At 36.7% G+C, this 14,200-nt stretch overlaps 1 protein-coding gene across 3 annotated transcripts in view; it reads right to left on the reverse strand.

Annotated features, from left to right (window-relative positions):
- LRBA (LPS responsive beige-like anchor protein) overlaps positions 1–14,200 on the reverse strand; it is a 736,343-nt gene that overhangs the window by 464,139 nt on the left and 258,004 nt on the right. For all 3 annotated transcript variants that reach the window (XM_027117137.1, XM_027117135.1, XM_027117138.1), the window contains exon 36: positions 456–564. In XM_027117137.1, coding sequence (XP_026972938.1) covers positions 456–564 — 109 coding nt within the window. The remainder of the gene's footprint in view (positions 1–455; positions 565–14,200) is intronic.

Below are 14,200 nucleotides of genomic sequence, written 5' to 3' on the forward strand. Positions count from 1 at the left end.
CATGTTCAGAAGCAACTGCTGAGACAAGCACTGGCCCAGGATGGGTCTTTCACTTGGTCGCCCCTGTGAGGATCCAAGAAGAAAGCTGTATTCTCCCTCATTTCCTCAGCTACCACCTCAAGGTTAAAGAAACTTCATGCCGCTTGTTCAGCTTCTCTCTAGAAACCTAAAGGATCTCATCTACCATAGGGGTTTTCATTTCCAATTAATTGTTCTGTCATGCCTAGAGAGGGCAAAAATCCTTCACTATTTACTTTATTGGAAAACTATCAAAGCCAAGGCTACAGAGTCTTGCACTATCTACCTAGAATCCCCATGATTCTCTCACAAATTTATTTTTAATTTTTTGATAATACATGTTTGCTAAGACCATGCTGCCATTTTACTTACACAGTTTCCCATGACTAACATTTTAAAATGGTACCTTCCTCACACCACTCCTAGGTTTAACCTACCTCAAATTCCGCATGTCTGTGAACATCCTCTGCTCGCTGCCTGCTCAGGATAAATTCAGCTTCATTCGCTACTCTTACTAGGTGATCCTTCATGGTTTGGCTAAGCAACCTATAAAGAGATAAACATCATCAAATAAATATATGTATACACACGACATATATGATTATTCATTGCTCAAAGGTGGTGTATTTTATTACTTGGGAGAGCAAAGAACATTTACTCTCCTTTTCTGACATCATACCAAATGAAGGACCATTATTTTACACTAAATAATTGAAGAACACAACAGCAAAAAGTTATCCTTCTGGCAACAGCAGATTCGCTTTTATCAAACTAACTATCCAAGAAAAGCAACTGAAAAGGCTAGATTAAATTTATCTTTTAATCTTTTTTAAGGTATTGGAGAGTTTCCAAGGTAGCCAAGATTTAAACAGCCAGGATCCTAGAGAAGATGTTCAGCATGACCTTTCCCATTGACACATTTGCTACTCACAGGCGGGAATAGAGAAGCTAAACAGAGCTGTTATAAGTCTTATAGAGCTGGGAGACAAAAATTGAATTTTATAACCTGTCAAGGTAGAGGAATCCTAGTAGTTTACCAAGGCTTACAAAAGGAGTCCAACTATACCCCAGGAAACACACAACAGTTCTCAAAAACATGAAAACAGACCCTCAAACAACATTATGGAATTTGCACGTAGATTAACTGGCAGCCAAATAACTAAACAAAATTTTCAGAATATCATATGGTGAGAAGAAAAAAAAAAAACAAAACATAAAGAACAGTGCTGTAGACTCATTGTAAAACCCTGGGCTTTAAGAAGACCTAGAAGGGCTGCAAGATAGGAGTAGGCAAACTGTAAATAAGGCAACTCTCACAAAGATTTTTAAAATTCCACCTTTGATTCAGCTCAGTCTTAAATTAACATAATTGGCACCTAATTTAACTGTTAATCAAAACTCAAAAGGAAATCCTCTCTACAGGAAGATATCATCATCTAGAGACTGTTAAATACAATTTCCTGCATTATTAAATACAATGTCCAACATTTAATCACAAATGAATGTGACATATACATGCTGCTATATAATAAAATGAATAACTAATAAGTACCTACTGTATAGTACAGGGAACTCTGCTCAATACTCTGTAATGACCTACATGGGAAAAGAATCTAAAAAAGAGTGGCTATATGTATATGTATAACTGATTCACTTTGCTGTACAGCAGGAACTAACACAACATTGTAAATCAACTATACTCCAATAAAATATTTTTTAAAAAATCACCAGTGAACAGGTAAAATAAGAGACAACACCAAGTGAATGAAAACCAAACAGAAGCCAACTCACAGAAAATCAAGATAGTAAATCAAGATAGTAAAGTTTCGATAGCCTCATCCATCAAAGGGCAGACAGCAGAGGCAAGAAGAGCAGTCTACACTATACAGCTAACCCTTGAAAAACATGGAGGTTAATACACATATAATTTATAGTCAGCCTTCCATATCCAAGGTTCCTCCACATCTGTAATTTCGACCAACTGCAGACTCTGTGGTACTCTAGTATTTACTATCAAAAAATACTGGCTGATGGGCTTCCCTGGTAGTGCACTGGTTGAGAGTCCGCCTGCTGATGCAGGGGACACGGGTTCGTGCCCAGGTCTGGGAGGATTCCACATGCCGTGGAGCGGCTGGGCCCGTGAGCCATGGCCGCTGGGCCTGTGCGTCCGGAGCCTGTGCTCCGCAACGGGAGAGGCCACAACAGTGAGAGGCCCGCGTACCGCAAAAAAAAAAAAAAAAAGTGGAGGACTCAAATCAATAAAATTAGAAATGAAAAAAAAGAAGTTACAACAGACACCGTAGAAATACAAAGCATCATAAGAGACTATTACAAGCAACTATATACCAATAAAATGGACAACCTGGAAGAAATGGACAAATTCTTAGAAAGGTATAACCTTCCAACACTGAACCAGGAAGAAACAGAAAAATATGAACAGACCAATCACAAGTAATGAAATTGAAACTGTGATTAAAAATCTTCCAAAAAAAAAAAAAAATCTTCCAACAGATATAGTAAAGTTTCATAGTGAAACCAAGCAGGACCCTTTGGCGCTCCTGGGTACAGAAGCCTTCCTGTGTCCCCATTCCTTGTTTGTAGGGAACACACTCCAGGCTCCATGGCCTTCCCTAAGTTCCAAAGGGGAGATTCAAGCAGTTGCTAATCAGGGAAGGGAGAGGATGCAGATACGAGGGAGGAGCTGCCGAAAAACAAGAGTGCAGCTTTGGGGCAGGGTCCTGATTCTGTCTCAAGTGATATACAGAATAATATCTTTTGTGCTCTTTATAGAACTGAAACCCCCAACAAATGGAAGATGTCGGCATTCTTCATTCCAGAGAAGAGCACCAGTGGCCAGATTAAAGAAACCAGAGAAGCTCATCAAGAAATTACCAGAGACCAGATTAAAGGGACCTGTGCAAACCCTGATCTTTTCAGTGACCCTGCCCAGATTGGGACACACAGTTTTCGAGGGCAGGAGCCCACTGTGTCCCCTTTGCCTGGCAAAGCAATAAAGCTATTCTTTTCTACTTCACCCAAAATTCTGTCACTGAGATTCGATTCGGTTCCAGTGCACAGAGGCCAAGTTTTTGGCATCATAATGAATCCCAATCCCAATCTTAGCAGGTCTTTCTGTGTAATTTGGCAACTTTATTCTACAAGTTATAGGAAAATGTAAAGAACAAAGAATATCTGAGACACTCTTGAAGAAGGGAAAAGAGGAGGAATAATAATCATAATCCTAATAGAGGACTTATACTATCAAATATTAGGATTTATTATAAAGATACAGTAATTAAAACAATGTGGTATTAGAACAAAGACAGATGAACAGACCAATGAAACAGAAAAGAATGTGCAGAAACAAATATATATATATTTAATATATAAATAATTATATAAATGTTATATATAAATATGGAAATATATTTTAATATAAATATTTAATATACAAATATATATATTATATTTTTCCCCAGATTCCATATTTACTGCAATAAGAGGAAGATGGAGTATTTCAAAAACTGGTCCTGCATCAATCAACTGACGTTCATATGGACAAAATTAATCTTGACTACTATCTCAAACCATACAAACAGATCAATTCTAATTGGATCATAGACAAGACCTAAACACTTCTAGAAGAAGATTACATAAGAGAGTATCTTCATGACTTAGGTTAAAATAAAGATTTCTTTAACAAAATATAAAGTACACATACCATAAAGAAGAAAATTGATAAAATTAACGATTTATGCTTATGAAAGCCAACATTAAGAGAATTAAAAACCAAACTTTAGTAAGGGAGATTTGGAATACTTATAGTCAACAAGGAAATTATATCTGAAATACATAAGAAAATCTTAGAAATAAAGAAAAGGCAATAATCACAATAAATAAAAACAACCAAATACACAAATAAGCACGTCACAAAAGATTTCCAAATGGCAAATAAGTTCATGAAAAGGTGTTGAGGTGTTCAGGATTACTAATCATCAGGGAGATACAAATTAAAACCATAAAAAATATACTACACCCCACCAGAAGCACTATATTAAAAAAAAAAAAAGACTCTAGTATCAAAATTTGGCAAGGATATGAAACTACTAGGACTCTCACAATCACAAAATATACTTAACAGAATGTTTACAGCAACTTTATTTATAACAGCCAAACACTAGCAACTACCCAAATGCCCATTAAGAATAAAATGAATTTTCTAAATGGTGGAATATTCATATAATAAAACACTAAAAAGAAACAACTACTTTTATGCACAAGAAAGTTAATTTCACTAACAGTGTTAAGCAAAGGCACACCAAAGAATATATACCATATGAATCACCTTGTATAAAAAAATATTTTGGGGGGCCTCCCTGGTGACGGGTGCAGTGGTTGGGAGTCCACCTGCAAATGCAGGGGATGCGGGTTTGAGCCCTGGTCCAGGAGGATCCCACATGCCGTGGAGCAGCTAAGCCCATGTACCACAACTACAGAGCCTGCATGCCACAACTACTGAAGGCCGCACACCTAGAGCCCATGCTCTGCAACAAGAGAAGCCACTGCAATGAGAAGCTGGCGCACCCCAACGAAGAGTAGCCCCCGCTTGCCTGCACGCAGCAACGAAGACCCAATGCAGCCAAAAATAAGTGCTAATAAAATTAATATTTAAAAAAATCTTCTCTATAAAAAAATGTTTTTTAACTAATTTATGGTAATAGAAGTCAACAGTTTAACAGGTGATTAACTTTGGTGATACTACAGACCTCTCCATATAATGATTCATACTGAACGCTAGTAATGATTATACACTTTTAAACACTGCAAAAAAATACCCTGAATATATAAACGATTGACCCATTCTTGGTAAATGCTTCCATAATACCATTCACCTACCATAAATACCAACAGAATGATTCATTTTATAGAAATGGGAGTCTTCTGGAATATGTTATGTAAAAGTCTTCTAAACTCCCTTCTTTAAAGGAACTGGAGAGATAGAATGGGCAGGGCTACGATTATGTTCTTTATGTCAATAGCAAGAGTAGCTAAACTGCAATTAGATAAGGCCCACCTATAAAAGTTAGACCCAACAGTCATCAACAATGGCATGTCTACAGACATTCCATGGGGTTCTTGCATCTCTTTGTAGCAACTTTTTAAAAATAAATAAATAAATTTATTTCTTTATTCATTTACGGCTGCACTGGGTCTTCGTTGCTGCACACAGGCTTTCTCTAGTTGCAGCGAGCTGGGGCTACTCTTCGTTGCGGTGTGCAGGCTTCTCATTGCAGTGGTTTCTCTTGCTGTGGAGCACGGGTCTAGGTGTGCAGGCTTCAGCAGTTGTGGTGCGTGGGCTCAGCAGTTGTGGCTCGCAAGCTCTAGAGCACAGGCTCAGTAGTTGTGGTGCACGGCCTTAGTTGCTCCGCGGCATGTGGGATCTTCCCGGACCAGGGCTCAAACCCATGTCCCCTGCATTGGCAGATGGATTCTTAACCACTGTGCCACCAGGTAAGTCCCTGTAGCAACATTTTTCTCAAAAATATAAATTAACACAGATGTAGAAAACAAACCAAGAGGAGGGGGGAGGGATTAATGGGGAGATTGGGATTGACATATACACACTACTATATATAAAATAGATACCTAATAAGAACCTACTGTGTAGCAGAGTATTGAGCAGTATCTCTACTCAATACCCTGTAATGACCTATATGGGAAAAGAATCTAAAAAAGAGTGGATATATGTATATGTATAACTGATTCACTTTGCTGTACACTTGAAAGTAACACAACATTGTAAATCAACTACTGGATACTCCAATAAATATTAATTTTAAAAATATGTATAAATTAAGTATGCATAGGCTTTGATACAAAGCAGTCGTTACACTCCTAGTAACTTGCCATATGAATATGTTCTCACAAGTGCAGAAAGATGTGTGTGTGTACAAGGAAGTTCCCTATAACACTTAATAAGAGTGAAAAACTGAAAGAACCAAAATATACAATCATATAATGAGATAGATTCTTCTGAATTAACAACAGAAGTTTTTCCACAATATATTATTAAGTGGAAAAAATTTTTGAAGAATATTATGTACAATATGAGTTTGGGAAAAATATGAAAGGGAATATACCAAATTTCCAGTCATTGAGAATAAGGTCAGAATTACTAGAATTATGGCATGTGAGCCAATCTGGCCTGCCAACCATTTTTGTTAATAATGTTTTATTGGAACAAAGCCATTCCATGCCATGCCATGCCCATCTGTTTAATAACTATTATCTATGGCTGTTATCACATTATAATACTAAAATTGAGTAGTAGTGACAGAGACCATATGGCCTGCAAAGTCTAAAATACTTACTATCTGGCCCTTTACAAAAAAAAGCGTTCCATCCCCTTCTCTAGAAAGTTAGGCTATATGTCCTCCTCCTCATATTTCCCTATTGTTCTAAGTTTTACAACAAGCAATAATTAAAAGAAAGGAAAAGAGAAAATCCCTAAGGAAAATAAAAAGGCTTCCTGCTCTTCTACCACTTTTTCCATATCTCTATTAAGTTCATATACACTACTTATAATTTGATTCCAGGTCTGTCAGACCCTCTCCATTAACCCCAAACTGTCTCCCAGTCACTTTAGAAGTTAATGCAATGTCCTATCTATGATTTTTGGGTAACATCATTAGGGTAAACAGTACACATTCAGGCATTATAGATAAAAACAATCCCTAGTGCAATTTTAAAACCTGCTAATGAATAACTTCCTATGACTCTACAGATAGAGAAAGCAACTGCTTTCATAGTGTAGATGTGAAATATTGGTCTGTGCTTTAGTTACTCTCTAGAGACCAAAAACCACATCGTGAATTTAACATCAATATACTGCCTCACAGCACTCTAATATTAATTGAATTGATTAGTCACTGGCACACCAGCCTCTCAGTCCCCAAACAAACAACCTCAAAGTTATTCTAGTCCCTCCCTCTTCGCTACCACCTTCCTCCAGGTCCCTAATCAATCAACAAATACTGCCAATATCTCCTCCGTAATATTTCCAGATTTAATGTATGCTCTCAATTTCACCATGTCCTAAAATATCAAGCCTTAACCATTTCATACACAGTATAACTGAATAAGTTTTCTGAGTATTTACTCTGATCTATTAACATTTTTGTGCACGATTCCCTCTGCCTTTTGAATCACTGTCAAATATCTATTCAATACCTACTATGCTATAAAGATGCTAAGCACTGGAGATGAACTTTCCTTATATTTTAGTTGGAGAGGAAGAGAACACTCTGAGGTCCTCTCCAGCTTTAAATACGAATAGATGTGCTATGGTGGATACACTCTAAGGTGACCTCCAATGAGTCAAGGTCTTGTATGACCCCATTCCACGAGTTTAACCTGAGGAGAATCTTGGACTTGGTATTAGGAAGTAGAATATGGCAAAGATGATGGGATAGACACTCCTGTGATATGTTACATTATATAGGCTCTACCTTGGCTGACAAGAGATTCTCCCACCAGCCTTGAAAAAGTAAGCTGCCATGGCATGAGAGGGCCATGTGACAAGGGGCTAGGAGAGCCTCTAGGAGCTGAGATCAGATCCTAGTGACAGCCAGCAAGAAAATGGAGACGTCGGTCCTAGAGGTGAAAGGAACTGAATTCTGCCAACAACCATGTGAGCTTATAAGAGGACTCCAACCTCCAGAGAAGAACACAGCTTATCTAATACCGTTATTGCAGACTTGTAAAATTCTCAGTTGAGCTGTGCCCAGATGCCTGACCCAAAGAAATTATAAGATAGAAAATGTATGTTGTTTCAAGCAGCAACGTTTGTGGGAATTTGTTATGTACCTATATATAAGAAATACAAATACAATTAGGACATAAGAATACGTGTGCTATCATAATTCAGTAGAAGCCAAGATCCCTATGAGCTCCTCAAGATAAAAAACAAAAACAAAAAAAAGCACCAACAGAGAGCTAGAGCACAAAGATGAGCCTTAAATCGAGGGCAAAAGCACAAAGAAGAGGAAATGTCATTGTGGACAACAGCATGAACAAAAAGTTATGAAGAGGGGAAAAAATGTGTTATATTTTGAAGAGAACCAAAACACCCCTTCCTGCCATTTTTTTCAAGATGGACACAATGTACAGATATCTAGATAGACAGATCATACTGTCTTGTTTTGCTTTGTTTTGTTTTGGTGCTTTGCATAAAGGTAACATAGGATGTAGGAAAAAAAAATCATGCAACATTTAAATAATGAAGCAACAATGGAAAGGCCACAACCCCCTTTGCTATCCATTTTTCAGAATAATCCACACAACCATTAACAGTTTATGTTCCTGTCCTTACATTTTTCTAAACTTATAAAAACATACATGGTATCTGTGGTATACATGTGCATATATAGTAAATATGTATATGTGTATATAAATATTTATGTACACATGTATAAAGGAGCCATACTATACAAAGCTATTTATTTTACTTAATGGTACACCATTATCATACAGAGAACTTTTGAGGGTGGAATGTAACATAATTTATGAAACTAGTCCCTTATTCAGAGATCATGCATTCTTTCCTCCTCTACCCTGACTGCTAACATCACTGCTATTTACCTAGTTACTGAAGCTAGAAATACCAGTCATATTTGACTCTTCCTTCCTCATCATTCTTCACTTTCAATAGACCAAGTACTGTCCATTCTACCTCTGCAATAACTCTAAAAGCTGTTTCTCTCTGTAACATTTTCCAGTGCCTCAGGCACTCAACATCATGGCTTCAATTTTTACAATGGCCTCCAATCAAATGTCCTTCCATTAATCTCATTATTCCAGCCAATGCCTCATCAGGGTCATTTTTCTGAAATGAAAATCTGATCATCACTGTACACTTTTTAAAAGTTTTAACTACCTTCCCATGATCTCCAGAAATTTTGCTACTCCTTTATACGGTAAGACTGCTTTCTCAAACATACCTGTACTTTTATACCACTTTACATCTGTCCCTACTATTCTCTCAGCCAGGAAACACATCATTTCTTATTCCATCTTGCTTATCTTATTAATCCTTCAAAGCAAAACTCAAGATTTAACTACATAAAACCTTTTCTGATCCTACATATGTTTTCCCTCCACAGAACGCAAAAACAAAAGGTACATATGCCTCTTTTGTAGTACTTATTACAATGTATCATTCTGTTTGACACCATCTCAATTATATATTGACAAGTCTGTTTTCTATTCCAGATTGCACCAACCTTGAGTAAATTATCCTTATTATCTCCAGATACAGAACAGTGCCTGATCACTGCCCAGGGACTAGCAGCGCTTGCATGGAAAATAAACTCTTTGAACGTTTGCTTATGTCAGGCAATTCTAGGGTACTACATGTGAGGAATACAAAGATACACAGAACTGTCCACAGGGAGTTTACAATATAACATAGGAAGTTAGGACTACATGCAAATAGCAAGGTAACTGTTCTAAGTACCTTAAGGTTCTTAAAAACATTTTCTTCTCTTATCTTCTTCAATGCGATATAGCACATTCCTGGTTCTTCGCCTGAGTAGCTGCTTCTTCACTGTCTCCTTTCCTACTGCCTCCTTCTTGTACTACCTCTAAATGTTGTAGTTTCCCAGAGCTCAGTTCTGTGCCCTTTCCTCTATCTAAATTATTTCATCCAACCTATAGCCTTCAAATCTCACCTGCGTGCTGCTGATTCCTATCTCTCTAACCCTGCTCTTGGTTCCCTGTACTTTCAACCCACATAGTCAACTGTCGAACTGAAATCTTCACTTGTATACCCAATGGGCATTTCAAATTTAACATTTCCAAAACAGAACTCTTGATTTTACCTACCCACTGTCAATAAAAACTCTTCCCCTATCCCTACCTCATTTTTTCCTACTTCAATAAATAGCTCCTAAGTCCCCTTAAGTATAACCCTAGGATTAATTCTCGATTTATCTTTCCCTCACCTCCAAGTCCAAATCATGAAGGCAAGTTCTACTACTTTAACTCTTAAATATATCATATATCACCATTGCTATCACATCAGTCTAAGCCACCTTCACCTCTTGCCTGAAATATTTCAGTAGTATCTTCATTGATATATCTGCTTCCATTCTTGCCCCATACCCTTACCCTATCACAATTCATTCTTTCTTTATTTATTTATTTATTTTCCCCCTTTTTGCCACACTGTGTGGCTTATGGGATCTTAGTTCCCTGACCAGAGATTGAACTTGGGCCCTCGGCAGTGAAAGCATGGAGTCCTAACCATTGAACTGCCATGGAATTCCCCACAATTCATTCATTCTTTTAAAAACATAGCTCATGGTGTACAGAAAAGTGCATAACCACACGAAAAAGAATGATGTTGGACCTTTATCTTAGACCATGTATAAAACTTGACTCAAATGGATTAAAGATCTAAATATAATACCTACAAATATAAAAGTCTTAGAAGAAAACATAGGTGAAAAGCTTCATAACCTCTGATTTGGCAATGATTTCTTGGATATGACATCAAGAGCACAGGTGTCAACAAAAGAAAAAAAATAATTAAACTACATCACAATTTAAAACTTCTATGCATCAAAGGACATAATCAACAAAGTAAAAAGGCAATCCACAGCATGGGAGAAAGTATTTGTAAATCATATACCTGATAAGGGGTTAATATCCAAAATATATAAAAAACTCCTACAATTCAACAACAATAAAAAATAAATAACTCAATTAAAAACTGGGCAAACTACTGAATAGCTATTTCTCTAGAGAAGATATAAAATAGCTAACAACACAAGAAAAGAGGCTAAACATCACTAATCATTACAGAAATGCCAAATGAAAACCACAATGAAATACTACCTCACACTCATTAGGATGGTTACTATCAAAAAAACACAGAAAATTAATGTTGGCAAGGATATGGAGAAACTGAAACCCTTGTGAACTGTGGGTGGGAATGTAAAATTGTGCAGCCACTAAGGAAAGCAGTATGGCAGTTCTTCATATTTAATTAAAAAAATTAAAATATGATCCATATGTCATATGAATCATACATGTGTCATATGACCAGCAATTCCACTTCCGGGTTTATAGCCAGAGAATCCAAAGCAGGGACTAGCAGACCAAAAGGTGGAAGCAACTCAGTGTCCATCAATGGGTGAAACGATAAGTAAAATGCGGTACATACATATGATGGAATATTACTCAGCCTTTAAAAGGAAGAAAATTCTAACATGTGCTACAACATGCATGAACCCTAAAGATATTATGCTGAGTGAAAAAAAGCCAGACACTGAAGGACAAATACTGTATGATTCTACTAATATGCGATGCCTAGAGTAGTCAAATTCATCAAGACAGAAAGTACAACAGTGGTTGCCAGTGGTAGGAAGGAATGGGTATTGAGTTCCAGTACAGTAAGATGAAAAGAGTTCTGGAGATGGACGCTGACAGTGGCTGTGCATGTAAAAGTGAATGTACTTAATGCCACGGAAGTGTACACTTTAAAATGGTTAAAGTGGTTAAGTTTTATATCATGTGTATTTTACCGCAGTTAAAAATAAGTAAATTAAAACCTAAAAAATAAACACTTAAATGTCACCATCAAAAAAATGAAACATAAAACCCTAAGTCACATCATGCCACTCCTCTGTTTAAAACTCTGCAAATATTCTTACCAAAGAAAATTCAAATCAAATTTCTGACCACAGCCTACAAGGACCTATGCGATCAGAAACATGGATACTTTTGACATTTCCAAACCTCACTCTCTCCAGCCACTCAGGCCTTTTATTTGTTTCAATAATTCACAAACATCATTCCCTCCTCAAGGCCGTTGCTCTTGATATTTCCTCACCTTAAAAGGTTGTGACCTAGATCTCAAACTGTTTGGCTACTTCTCTTCATTCAAATCAAGTGTCAGTTCTTCACAAATCTCCTCTTGACATGCTATATTGGCTTCCCTATAAACTCTCCCCTCTTCACTCTCATAACCTTATCCTGTATTGTTTTCTCGTAGGCATTTATTACTACCTGAATTATCTTATTTGTTCATTCATTTATTATTTGTCCTCTCCTCTATGTATGTCAGCAGAGTCTTATTCACAGCTACATCTTCTGTCTCCAGAACAGTGCCTGACACACAGGCTACAATCAATAAATAAGTACTAAATGAATGATGGAAAATGAGTGCCAAAACCACCTGCAATTGATTTTTTGTCCTTTCTTTACATCCAAAGTCTTAACTTCCATAAGATCCAGCTGAATCTTCTTTCCCTCTAAGGAATATTCTACAATTCTATAAAGGCCTTTATTTTAGGCCAACTTATACTTAATGCTTATTATATACATAGCAGATATTTTACTTGTTTACACAGGATCATAAAAATTCCATTCAATTGCTACCTATATTACTCTATCCTCCGTATCATAGCACAAGTGATTAAGGAAGCACATCTTTTACCTATTCTTCTTTTTTAATCAACCATAGTACCTGAGAGGTACTGTTCAGGTAGACTGTACTCCAGCAGTCCTCAACCTTTTTAGCACCAGGGACCGGTTTCGTGGAAGACAATTTTTCCATGGGGCGTGGGGACAGGGGGGTGTGATGGTTCAGGCGGTACTACAAGTGATGGACAAGGCAGTAATGCAAGCGATGGAGGGGATGCGAGCGATGGTTCAGGCAGTAATGCTACCAATGGCTCAGGTGGTAATGCGAGCAATGGGGAGCAATGGGAGGTGATGGACAGCGGCAGATGAAGCTTCGCTCACCTTCCCCCACTCACCTCCTGCTGTGTGCCCCAGTTCTTAACAGGCTGCGGACTGGTTTGGGACCCCAACTGTACTCAATCATTATTTGATAAATGGATAGTTTGTGCCAATGCTTTAAAGTAAAGATTCTCAAGTATCTAAATGTATCTAGGTAATTTAAAGTAAAACTCTAGAGATTTTAGACTAAACAACTATGGCAGAAATGTAAGTTTGAAAAATTTTCACTACATAATACAAAATATTACTGTCTAACCTTATTTATTTATAAGAATATTTTAAAATTTGATTAGAATGTATATAAAGTATTTAATATTACTTCCAAAGAAGGAAGCATATTTTTCCTTCATAACTTAAAAAATGATTTTAAAATCCAATATTTCAGAAGGCCCTCACTACATGCCTCCCATTTTTTTTAAATTGGACACATAAATATGACTTTTCCTTTTATTATGGAAAATATAGAAAAAATGACTTCCAAAATAAGTAATAAGATATCTAAATGAATAAAGAATTGTTGCTTTTCTAAGGGGCCAATATTTTCCATCTATGTGCATATTTTCTCAAATATACAAATTATACAGTATTTAGCAACTGTAATTTTAACTAACAGTTGTGAAAACTATTCTTTCCAACAAAGAATTACAGGTGAGTTAAATTTTTAATTATAATAAGCAGTCTCAAAATAGTAGGCTTACTATTTAGCAAATTAAATCTCTAAATGCAGAGCACGAAATGATTCACATATTTTATTATTAAGGAGAAAAACTATGTATAATTTATACCTACAGCACAAGGAGAAAAAAAAGTGCTTGTGTCAGCCCTAGGAAACAAACAGCCCTATCAAGTGACCAACTAAGAAAGATTCATGCTATCAGCTCAATAAATAACACTAATGATGACAGCCATCTCCCATAACTACATTACAGCCCATTGTCCACATCTGATTATACTAGTCTAGACCTTGGGTAAGCACATCCACACATTTTCACCAAGAGTTTTCCAATATTATGCTCTGTTTCCTGGGTTTTCTGTGACTCCCATTAGCAGCAACTGTCAGATTTTCTCTACTAAACGTCTTTACCATTGATGGGAAAGGAAAGTTACAACTGAGAATATGGAAGCAATGTGTCTGAATTGGCAATCTCTCTAACATTGTAATTTCTTTAGAATTAACTACAGAGAATTGACACAAACCAAATCTGAGAGGAAAAAGTTGTTTCCAAAGTCTTCCTTCAGTATTATCACAACTAATAAAACCTCACTTCTCAGACTATATTTCATTTATCAACATATTCTTTATTCTTCCATTGTAGAAGTATTACATAAATCTCCATGTAACTACCTCTTTGCTCACATCTCACACACACACACACAC

The sequence above is a fragment of the Aethalodelphis obliquidens genome, unplaced genomic scaffold (assembly GCF_003676395.1).
Source record: "Aethalodelphis obliquidens isolate GAN/ISIS:26980383/991018 unplaced genomic scaffold, ASM367639v1 scaffold17, whole genome shotgun sequence".
In the NCBI taxonomy this organism is placed as follows: Eukaryota; Metazoa; Chordata; class Mammalia; order Artiodactyla; family Delphinidae; genus Aethalodelphis; species Aethalodelphis obliquidens.